Genomic DNA, 12,191 nt, shown 5'->3' on the forward strand with positions numbered 1-12,191 from the left:
CACAGACAAGGCTTCCAAGACTTCAAGGTCCAGTGATGGCCCAGGACCTAGCCAGCATTGGAACCGAATGCTTCTAACCACCAATCACACGCCATTTCTGGCACACAGCAACCTGTACAGCGAACTGTGATGAGTACTCATGCCCCTCGTGCAAGTGGAGACCACCGGCATGTGAGGACGGTGAGAAAGCATTAGGCAATTTTCTGCTTTAGGTTCTGCAGAGACTTTTCTTTGACCCCAAGGGACTTCTCAGCATCTGCTCTGGACAAGCTACTTCAAGAAAAGCATTACATCATTTCCTGAACCCTGTGATCCAGGAAGTAGTTCATCTTGAAAAAAATAATAAAATCAAACTCTGCGTTTTTTTTTTCTTATCTCCCCTCTTCTTCCCAAACTGGTCTTGCACAAGCAGGTATGACCTTCCATTGGGTGACAAGTATGTCGTAAGTGAAACGTTTACAGGCACTACAGGAATGACCTGGTGCCTCGCCTACTTCATTAGAATTCTAATTGGGGTGTGTAGGAGAGGCTTCTATAAATGGTAAGGCGATCCCAGCAAGGCAGTCAGTCTCCCCACACCATCCGTGCCATTCCCAGACGAGCCAGAGAGGAGGCAGAGGAAAGCGAAACATGTCTGGTGAGTGCATGGCATCTTCTCTGCCAGTCCCTGCTGGACTCCCATGCTTCTCTTGGGCCGACTGAGAGGCCAGAGTGCCCAGCTCGTGACAGCTGCCTTCGGGGCTCTGAAAGCTAGAGCCTGGTTTTTTTTTTAAGGTTCTCTTCAGAGGCAACTCTTTCTCCATGCCTGCCTAGTCCCTCTAGTGTGGTCTCAGGGTTAGAGCATGTTTGGGACGAAGTCCTGAGTAAAGGGCAGGTTCTTCAGTGCAGCCAGAGGCATATCCCCTTAGCTAGACAGACAAGCTTTGCCTTTTCAAGCCAGTTGGCACCTGCTTCCCGTGTTTCTCAGTGTCATTTTACCAGCTGTCAGTAATGTAGGCAAAGAAAAGCACGTCTCAGAGCTACAAGGGAGGGAGGGAGAGACAGTGTGTAAGTCTATTTAACAGAAACCATCAGTGATGCTGGAATGCTCCTAAGTAAACTACACATCCGCAAGCACTGGCAGGCTCTTTGAAAGTGACTTGATGAGTGAAACCACCAGGAGCAGAAGGAGCAGGTATGCCGAGGACAGTTGCTAAGAGCGGCACCAGGGAAGGGAGTGAAAAAGCACTGCCGGGGAGCACGGGTTCTCTGACTCTGTGACCACTTTGAGGACTGGGCTCTGCTTAGACAGCGCCCCGCTCAGCATCAGGCTAATTATTGCCTGTCGTGGGTGCTCAGCCTAGTGGGTTGGCAGTGACGCCAAATCCAAACAAGGCATGAGTCAAACCAGTAAAATATTGTGAATGGAGCTTAAGGCTGCAGAAAGGTTTGCCCAAGAAATCGCTGAGCGTGATGCAAAAGGGGACTGCTGGCTACTTCAGAGGTCACAAAGACCAGGACAGGGTGGCTGCAAAAATGGACTCTTCCCTTATCCCGGACTTCTTCCCATGAGCATGCAACAGTGCTGGGTTGCTAAGAAGGGGAACCTTGGATTCTGTAGAATTTAGCAAGAGAGGATAGGCCATCTCCCTCCCTACTTCCCTCCTGCCAGAGGTTGAGTTGGCCCTTACCTGGGTCCCACAGAAGTTTGGTAGCTGGGCCCAGACTAGGTTTTAGTAGCACCTCTTCTGCCACCAGTTCCAAGCTCATCCATGACCGCGGGTGAAATCTGTAACATGGAAAGCAATACTGAACGTGGTTTCTCACTTAAACTCTGGTACCAACTGCTACTGCTGAGCCTCCAGCTCCCGATTCAAGATGAAGAGCTTGAAATGGGGGGACTTCCAGGTTCCTTCCAGTACTGACTGCTCTCTTTCATGAAAGGAAACAGAGGGTGGAGGGCAATGGGCTTCAGCAGGGGCTCAGCCCTGGTGCGTGTGCACCCACAGCAGCCTGCCCACTGAGAGCCCTGCAGGCATCCCCAGGGGCCCAGTGTGTCCATGTCTGTGACTCTTGGGGACACCGTGCTCTTAAGACTCAACTTCCGGGTCCACCAGATGCCCAAAAGTCACAGAGAAACGTGGACAATGGTCAATTCAGAGAAAATCAATTTTTTAAAAAGAGAGACAAGGAACATCTTCATTCCCTTGAAGCTGTCACACCTGTGGTTCCTGGCCTGTCCCAGTCATGCAGCCAGGCAGAGCTCAGTAATGAATTCCTGAGTTCCTGAATGAATGAGTTTGCTTACTGGATACTCAGGGAAGGAGCCACGAGGCGCAGCGAGAGCATAGAAATCGAGAGGGCAGTCTTTCCCCATGGTGGGTTCGCAGTGGACTGTCATTAGGTTGCGTTACATGTCCAAGCACTTGCCAGGGGCCAAGAGGAGGAAGGGATTAACCCTGGGTATGGTTTAGGGTAGAGGAGACCCTAGGCCCCAGGTAGCACCAGGTAGCACTGATATGGACGATGAGCTGGACTGGGTCAGAAGTAGTTTTGTGGGGTGAGGAGTATTCTGGGAGGAGGGAACAGGAAAAGAAACATGGGTGGTCGGGTGTGTGTGACCGAGGAGACTAGCAGGGTTGCAGCATGCTGGTGCGAGAGGGCTGTTTCTGGCTCCCAGGTTAAGATTCTTGTTGGAATCTGTGGGGTGTGATTATTCTGCCTCCCAGTGGAGATGGCAGCCTGGGCTGGGGTGGATGACATGGTGGAGGAAGGCCTGGCAGCCTTCTACCCAAAGTGGTTGGCACCCTCTGCCTTCCACGCACCAAGACTAGAGCCCCACGTTGGACAGACATGCAGGCTGTGGACACAGACGCTGAGCCCAGTGTGAAGGGGTTCCCCATCCTCGAGGCCATGCAGAGGCCCTGAGGCAGAGTCCTCAAGGGTCAAACATGGATGCAGACCTCTGCCTGCAGGAGCCTGGCACTTCTGTGTCGGGGATAGGTGCCCTGTCCCACTAGGCTGATGAGTGTCCCCACCAGCGGCTTAGCTGGGCAGAGTGCTGGCTTCAGGACTCCACCCTCTCTAGCTTCAGGCCCCAGCCTACAGAGAACCCGTGTCATTCTGGGCTGTGGGTCTGCCCGTTTCCTGGGAGCTGAGAGGCCAGCAGCTCCTTCTCCATTTCCAGGCCCCCACGCCTGTGTCCCTGCTGCTCTGCTCACCTCAGATAACTTCCCAGCCCAGCCTCCACCCCGCTGGGCTGCGCTCTACAGATGGGGCAATCATTCTCGTCCCCAGGGCCCGCATGCCAGCCTGGGTGTGAGATGAACAGAGGAAACGCTTTCCCCGTTGCATGAAGTCGAGGGAACGAGGCCCCTCATCTTGGTAGGGGCCGAAAGGGGCTCAGAAGGATCTCAGTCCTCTGTCTCAGTCTGTTTTCCTCCTTTGTAAATAGGAGATAGTGATTGCCTCCCTGCCTCCCGCTCACAGTGGCCACGTGGCTTGGGGGAGAGAATTCGTGGAAAGTAGCTTTGATTGCATAGTGTAAACAGACGGTATAAGCTTAAGGTAGTGGTTCTCAACTCCAGCTCTGGTTCCATATTAGAACCACCAGCAGAGTTTAAGCAGCCAGTGCTGGGGTGGGGCTTAGGCTAATATGAACTCTCCAGGTGCTCCTCGTGCATGGCGAGGGTTTAAGAAATTTGAACTCTCTCTGGAAGTGAAGGGGCCCCAGGAGTCCTTCTTTCCTCTCTCATGCGAACCGTGTAATGTGGAGGCAAGGAGGAGGCTGTGGGTGTTCCCCTCTGCCTGGCAGCTTCCTGGACTCATGCCCATTGCCACCACCACCACCTCGGCTAGATGCAGGGTGCAGCCTGGAGTGGCACATGGTCAGGTTGCACTGGCTTCAGTGTGAGCTTGGGCCAGTCTCTGCCTAAACGTGTGATGTTTGGCCAGTGATGACACTTGACTGGATTTTCAAATCCCTCATCTGTGAAATGGGAATGACTGCATCAGACAGGTTTGTAACTGTGAAAGGACATATGCAAGTAAAACACTCAGCGCCTTGTCTGCCCATCTGAGGTCCTCCATGGCAGCCCAGAAAAAGCTCAAACCCTTCTCTTGCCTGTGTCGCTGGTGCTATTATGTGTGGGATCCTAAGACATCTGTACCACTGACAGGAGCCCAGGTGCCAGTGATGGGTGCATCTGGGGTCCCAACCAACACCCTACAAGAGAGGATATTTGGTTTCACTGTTCCTTTCTAAAGAGAGGCTGAGACTTTGCTCAAGGCTGCTCGAACCACCAGTTCAGGGCTCACTCAATTTTGTCCTGGCACCCTTGCCAGCCCCTTGCTCAGTGCCCCCCAAGGAACCCCTATTTCCCCACCACCTGAGCACCAAGAGATTGTACCACCCATGCTGCACAGGGATTGAAAATGTCTGAATGCAGAGGAAAGATGAAGGGAAGCAGCACAGGCTAGAGAGAGAAAGAAGAGACTGGTGAGGGCTGGAGCAAGGCAGGACCTGGCCAGGAGCTGCAGACATCCTGCTGCCCAGAGGAGGGGGGCATGTTGCAAATAATAGCCTCCCAGTGACCAGGATCTTAGACCTGGTTTCTGGGCCAAGCTCTGACTTTCAACTACCGGTGACCTCAGTAGACCTTCCAGGACCTCAGTTGTTTTACCTGTCACATGGGAATATTGCATCATATCACTGCTTTTCAAGCTGCCAGTTTTCATCATTAGCAAGCTGTAAAATCAATTTAGTGTATTGTGACCAGCAAATTATTTTAAAAATGAAGTAGAAAATATCACTCTGCATTGTGCATAGTAAGGGTGCATACTGTTTTTGGAAACTTCACATCAATTATAAACCCATGTGTGTAAGCAATGTACAAAATGTCCCTCTTAAAGCAGTCTCTAACAAAAAACTTGAAGACATTTGGCTAGATGATTTTTAATACATCTGTCCTGTGAATCACCTTTCACAGTCTAGAATCTGTTCTGTGCTTCTCTTTTTATGCCAAAAGTGGACCACAGAATAAGAGGGGAGGGCATTACACTATCAGTTACATGCAGCTAGGTTTGGCTGTAAATGACAGTGAATCCCAAATAACAATGGCTTAGAGAAATGAACAAGACAGAAGTTTACTGGATGTAGGCAGTTCTGGTGGGAGGGGCAGCTGCACAATCCTGAGGGGCCTGGGCTCTTGCAGGCCCCCACTCTGTCATCCCAAAGGCATGTGTGGTCTAAACTGAGTCCACATCACACCCAGACCTGGGACAGCAGGTGGAAGAAGATGGAAATAAGCAGGCTAAGGGCTTTTGCCAACTATTTTGAAAAAAGAGGTTTCCTCAGGATTGAAAACAGGTATTCAAACAAATGCTTGCAAAGGAACATTCAGAGCAGCACTATTTATAAGAGTCAAAAGGTAGAAACAACCCAAATATCCATCAGCTGATGAATGGATGAACAATATACAGTATATCAACATAGTGGAATATTATTCAGCCATAAGGAAGGAATGAACTACTGATACACGCTACCACATGGATGAACCTTAAAAACATAATGCTAAGTGAAGAACCAGACTCAGAGACTGTATGACTCCACTGATATGAAATGACCAGAGCAGACAAATCTATGGGTACAGAAATCAGATTAGTGGTTGCCAGGGGCTAGAGCTGGGGAGGTGGGAAGTGATTGCTAGTGGGTGGGGGATTTATCTTGAGGATGAAGAAAAAGTTCTGAAACTAGATAGTGTTGATGGTTGCACAACATTGTGAATGTACTAAATGCCACCAAATTGTATGCTTTAAGTGATTAAAATGGTGAATTTCACCTCACTTTTTACAAAAGAGGTTTCCTGGGAATTAAGAATTAATACATTTAACTTGTACCTGTAAGTCATTGGCCAGAACTCATTCACATGACCCCCAGCTGCAAGGGAGCCTGGCCATTAACATGAAGGATTTTATTACCAAGAAAGAAGGAGTGAGTGTATACTGGGATAGACATTTAGCAGTCATGACCACATCAGTGGTGCTGGTGGCACTGATATTCTCAGGATAGAAAAGTGGGGAAACTGCCCCTGGCCTGCTGGTGGAGTTAAGCAGTGAGTCGAAGAGGCAGCATGGGATTGTGAGACGGGCCCTGGATGAGAGTCCAGAGACATCCCACTGTGGGCAAATCACTTCCTGGGCCTCCATGTCCTCACAGCCAGAATACTAGTCGGGGGAGACGCTCAGTCTCCAAAACGTTACTCTCTTTGACGTTTCTGAGAGTCTGTGTTGATGAATCAATTATAGGGGTGAAGCCACTCTCCTTTCATCCCTGCCCTTCATCCAAGCAGGCACAAAGGACAGCTCTGAAGCTCATAAACATCCATGAAGTTGTAAACTCGGGAAAAAAACTTGGATGTTTGTGCACCTCCCCGATTCCCTGCCCTGTTGTTCACCCACCAAGGCATGTCTGACTCTTTGTGACCCCATGGACTGCAGCAAGTCAAGCCTCCCTGTCCCTCCCCATCTCCTGGAATTTGTCCAAGTTCATATCCATTGAATTGGTGATGCCATCCAACCATCTCATCCTCTGTCATCCCCTTCTCCTCCTGCCTTCGATCTTTCCCAGCATCAGGGTCTTTTCAATGAGTCGGCTCTTTGCATCGGGTGGCCAAAGTATTGGAGCTTCAACTTCCGCATCAGTCCTCCCAATGAGTATTCAGGGTTGCTTTCTCTGAAACCAGGATTAACTGGTTTCACCTCCTTGATGTCCAAGGGACTCTTGAGAGTCTTCTCCAGCATCACAGTTCAAAAGCATCATTTCTTCGGCGCTCAGCCTTCTTCATAGTCCAACTCTCACGTCTGTACATGACTATTGGAAAGATCATAGCCTTGACTATACGGACCTTTGTCAGCAAAGTGATGTCTTTGCTTCTTCATGCACTGTCTATATTTGTCATAGTTTTCCTGCTGAGAAGCAATCATCTTTTAATTTCATGGCTGCAGTCACCATCCGCAGTGATTTTAGAGCCCAAGAAAAGGAAATCTGTCACTACTTCCACCTTTTCCCCTTCTATTTGCCATGAAGTGATGGGACCAGATGCCATGATCTTATTAGCTTTTTTTAATAGTGAGTTTTAAGTCAGCTTTTTCACTCTCCTCTTTCACCCCCATTAGTGGCTCTTTAGTTCCTTTTCACTTTCTGCCATTAAGGTGATATCATCTGCATATCTGAGGTTATCCCCCTGCCCTTGCCTTTCTAGAACAAACTCAGGCTGAGATTAGTGCTACATGAAGGGGTGGCAGGTGGAAGAACAAAGTCCCCTGGATAATCCACAAACAGGATCATCAGATCCCTGATTTGGACTAGCAAAAGTGGGGTGATGACTGAAGGCAGCCAGCTGAAGGAGAAGGGTTTCAGGAACCACCTGGGAGCTTTGTGAGCATGCTCTCAACCTGCCCATCCCACTTGGGGGTCCAGGGATGCCCCCCTTCTCTCATGTCTCATGTAGAATGCCTTTGGGATACACTGGCCTTCCAGTGACTCATTCTCTCCTATGTATCAGGATGCAAATGCCAGAAAGGAGGACAATGTGTAGTGAAGTTCCTCACCATCTGTTCTCCTCTCCCAGGTGGAGAACAGAAGACCAGGGCAACAGGGAGGGTAAGACCTGTCTAGGTACATGACCTCAAATAAGATATTTATCTCCTGTGGATAAGGAGTTTGAGATCAACATGTGCACTCTGCTAATAAATTGGATAACCAGCAAGGTTTTACTGTATAGCACAGGGAGCCTGCTCAGTGTTATGTGGCAGCCTGGATGCGAGGGGAGTTTGGGGGAAAACAGATAGATGTAAATGTATGGTAGAGTCCCTTTGCTGTCCACCTGAAACTATCACAACATTGTTAATTGACTATCAGTTCAGTTCAGTTCAGTTCAGTCGCTCAGTCATGTCCAACTCTTTGCGACCCCATGAATCGCAGCATACCAGGCCTCTTTGTCCATCACCAACTCCCGGAGTTCACTCAAACTCAGATCCATCGAGTCTGTGATGACATCCAGCCATCTCATCCTCTGTCGTCCCCTTCTCCTCCTGCCCTTAATCCCTCCCAGCATCACAGTCTTTTCCAATGAGTCAACTCTTCTCATGAGGTGGCTAAAGTATTGGAGTTTCAGCTTTAGCATCATTCCTTCCAAAGAACACCCAGGACTGATCTCCTTTAGAATGGACTGGTTGGATCTCCTTGCAGTCCAAGGGACTCTCAAGAGTCTTCTCCAACACCACAGTTCAAAAGCATCAATTCTTCGGCACTCAGCTTTCTTCACAGTCCAACTCTCACGTCCATACATGACCACAGGGAAAACCATAGCCTTGACTAGATGAACCTTTGATGGCACAGACGGACCTTTGATGTCTCTGCTTTTTAATATGCTATCTAGGTTGGTCATAACTTTCCTTCCAAGGAGTAAACATCTTTTAATTGGCTATACTCCAATATAAAATTTAAAGAAAATGTTTAAGATAGTTATCTCTCTGAGTGTTAGTTTCCAGTTTCTTTTTTTCTTCAATTGAAGCATAGTTGATTTACAATGTTGTGTTAGTTTCAGATGTACAACAAAATGACTCAGTTATACATAAATATATATTCTTTTTCATATTCTTTTCATTATAGGTTATTACAGGATATTGATATAGTTCCCTGTGCTCTACCCAGGGACCTTGTTGTTTATCTCTTTTGTGTGTAGCAGTGTGTATTTGCTAATCCCAAGCTCTTGGTTTATCCCCCCCGCCCCAGTTATTCTGTAAAGATTTCATCCATGGTGTGTGTAAGTTGCTCTGTGTACTGTTAACAGCAGTTGACACACAGGACACCAATGACAAATATGAGTCCTGGTTTTACTCACCCTGCAGCTCAGAGAAGCCTTGCACATCCCACAAGCACTCCAGGGAGAAGCAAGACTCTTTCATCCAGCGCTCACGACGGGAGAGGCAGAGATGATCTCTCAGCCAAGGACCCCACCTAGTGTGTACAAAGTCCCCTTTATCTCCTTTCAGTGTCTCTGCAGTCAAGGAACCCTGGAGCCCAGTCTTTTCTTCATCATTTTCCCTACAGACAAGCCACTGGGTCCTGGGATGAAAGAGACACACCTCTACTTTCTTTTTTTTTTTTTTTTAATAATTAGAATTGTTTTATTTTCCAGGACTTAGGCAAACCTATGTGAACTGGCCATGTGTACTTTTGTGTGTTGATTCCCCCTTTTTCTTGCAAATCTCTTTTTAAAAATTGAAGTGTAGCTGAGTTACAATATTATATTAATTTCATATCTATAACATGGGATTTCAATTTTTATAGATTACATTCCATTTAAAGTTGCTATAAAATATTGGCTATATTTCCTGTGCTGTACAATCTATCCTTATATTCATTTTATACTTAATAGTTTGTAACTCTTATCCCCTACTTCTGTCTTGTGCTCTCTTCCCACTGGTAACCACTAGTTTGTTCTCTGTATCTATAATCTGCTCTGTTTTGTTGTATTCATTCGTTTGTTTCCTTTTTTAGATTTCTCATATAAGTGATAACATATAGTCTTTGGCTTCCCAGGTAGTGCAGTGATAGAAGTCTGCCTGCCAGTGCAGGAGCTGCAATAGAAGTGGGTTTGATCCCTACTCCAGGGAAGATTCCCTGGTGTAGGAAATGGCAACATGCTCCAGTATTCTTGCCTGGAAAATTCCATGGACAGAGGAGCCTGGTGGGCAAAGTCCATGGGGGTCTCAGAGAGTCGGACACCACTGAGTGACAGCACACACAGGCGCGCGCACACACACATAGCACTTGTCTTCCACTGTCTGACTTATTTCATAAGACCCTCCAGGTCCATCCATGTTATTGCAAATGGCAAAATTTCATTCTTTTTAATGGTCGAGTAGTATTTTATTGTACATATATACCACATCTTCTTTATTTACCTGTTAATGGACACTTAGATTGCTTCCATAGCTTGCTATTGTAAATAATGCTACTATGAACATTGTATCTTTTTGAATTGGCATTTTTGTATTCTTTTGATAGATACCCAGGAGTGGAACTTTTGGGTCATATGATAGTCCTATGTTTAGTTTTTTCAGTTCAGTTCAGTTCAGTCACTCAGTCGTGTCCAACTCTTTGTGACCCCATGAATTGCAGCACGCCAGGCCTCCCTGTCCACCACCAACTCCCGGAGTTCACTCAAACTCACGTCCATTGAGTTGGTGATGTCATCCAGCCATCTCATCCTCGGTCATCCCCTTCTCCTCCTGCCCCCAATCCCTCCCAGCATCACAGTCTTTTCCAATGAGTCAACTCTTCGCATGAGGTGGCCAAAGTACTGGAGTTTCAGCTTTAGCATCATTCCTTCCAAAGAAATCCCAGGGCTGATCTCCTTCAGAATGCACTGGTTGGATCTCCGTGTAGTCCAAGGGACTCTCAAGAGTCTTCTCCAACACCACAGTTCAAAAGCATCAATTCTACGGCGCTGAGCCTTCTTCACAGTCCAGCTCTCACATCCATACATGACCACAGGAAAAACGATAGCCTTGACTAGACGGACCTTAGTCGGCAAAGTAATGTCTCTGCTTTTGAATATGCTATCTAGGTTGGTCATAACTTTCCTTCTTCCAAGGAGTAAGCGTCTTTTAATTTCATGGCTGCAGTCACCATCTGCAGTGATTTTGGAGCCCCCCATTTAAGTCTGACACTGTTTCCACTGTTTCCCCATCTATTTCCCATGAAGTGATGGGACCGGATGCCATGATCTTCGTTTTCTGAATGTTGAGCTTTAAGCCAACTTTTTCACTCTCCTCTTTCACTTTCATCAAGAGGCTTTTGAGTTCCTCTTCACTTTCTGCCATAAGGGTGGTGTCATCTGCATATCTGAGGTTATTGATATTTCTCCCGGCAATCTTGATTCCAGCTTGTGCTTCTTCCAGCTCAAGAACCTTCAATACAGTTTTCCATAGTGGCTGTACCAATTTACATTTCCTCCAACAGTGTACAAGGATTCCCTTTTCTCCACACCCTCATCAACATTTGTTATTTGTGGAGACGCCTCTGCTCTTGACACTGCTCTAGAAAACAGTGCTTAAGCCTTGGCAGAAACCAGCTACAGATGGGAATCCCTGCTGCCCCCTATTCCTTAACCTGTGCTATCAGAGGGCTGTCCGGGGACCATACTTTCTGTTCTCAACCCATGGTCAAGAATAGTGAGCTTCTTCTGGGGGGAAGACATACATCCTTTTGGATTTGGGAGTGGGGAGGAATCTCTGGGGAGACTTGTGTGACCTCAGACCACTGTATCTAAGAGTTCTTCTTTTTTCTAAAGCAAGACAGTGAGTAAATCTCTACCAAATCCCAGGCACAGAAGATAGTAAGTGCAGTTGGTAAGAGGTAGGGGTTTAGAAGGTGGGGACTTTGCCCTAGAGGGTCCTAACTTCCAGCAAGCCAGGTCTCTGCAGGTCATATAGAGCTTGATGCTTACCAGAGACCACCCAAGGCCTGGGCTCTCACCGTTCAACATTTATGTGCAGGAATGTCCATCGCCCTCTGTCCCCCCTTTCCCTCTGTGCCTTTCTCTTCAATCAGTAGATACTTGTTGGCTGCATGAATGTTTTTGTTTCCCTGAATTTAAGAAAAAAAGCTTTTAAATTTATTCTTTCAATAGTTATTTGCTCAATGCATAAATAAATGAGTGGACGTGTGAATGAATGACTCTTTAGTACACTGAGCAGGTGGCATGATCACCTTCTCAGCCTGCTTCAGCAGCAACCTTGGTTCATCACCCTAGATTCTGCATCCCACTCGAGTCGATGACGAGCCTGTGCCCATCCCTGGAGCTGCCTGGGGAGATCCGCAGCCCCAGGCCTGCCCGGGAGCCATGCCCTCTGTCTCCCCTTTCTCTTCCAGAAAAGACCTCTGCTCTAGCCAAAAATACACCTGCTCTCCTGGGCCTTCGGTCTCTCTGCCTGTTGTCTGAAATGCGCTTGACAAAATTCTCTCTTCCTTCAAGGCCTGGCATTTTCAGTGATTTTTTTTTTTCTGATTCCTATAACTGAAAGTGATTCTTGCCTGCATCTCCTAGACATCTTTCTGGGTGGGGGAAGGAGATTGGATTTCCCTCATCATTCATTCTGACATGTTGTCTTATGCACTGCCGAAGCTCTTTGAGGGTTAA

The 12,191-nt window shown here is 47.5% G+C and overlaps 1 protein-coding gene across 1 annotated transcript in view; it reads left to right on the plus strand.

Annotated features, from left to right (window-relative positions):
• Positions 1–559: 559 nt before the first annotated feature.
• The window catches only part of TGM3 (transglutaminase 3), a 43,951-nt gene continuing 32,319 nt past the window's right edge, over positions 560–12,191 (plus strand). The window contains exon 1 of the mRNA XM_040247786.1: positions 560–637. Within this exon, the coding sequence (XP_040103720.1) occupies positions 631–637 (7 nt within the window). The 5' untranslated portion in view covers positions 560–630. The remainder of the gene's footprint in view (positions 638–12,191) is intronic.

This window comes from Oryx dammah, unplaced genomic scaffold (genome assembly GCF_014754425.2).
Source record: "Oryx dammah isolate SB20612 unplaced genomic scaffold, SCBI_Odam_1.1 HiC_scaffold_10, whole genome shotgun sequence".
Taxonomy (NCBI): Eukaryota; Metazoa; Chordata; class Mammalia; order Artiodactyla; family Bovidae; genus Oryx; species Oryx dammah.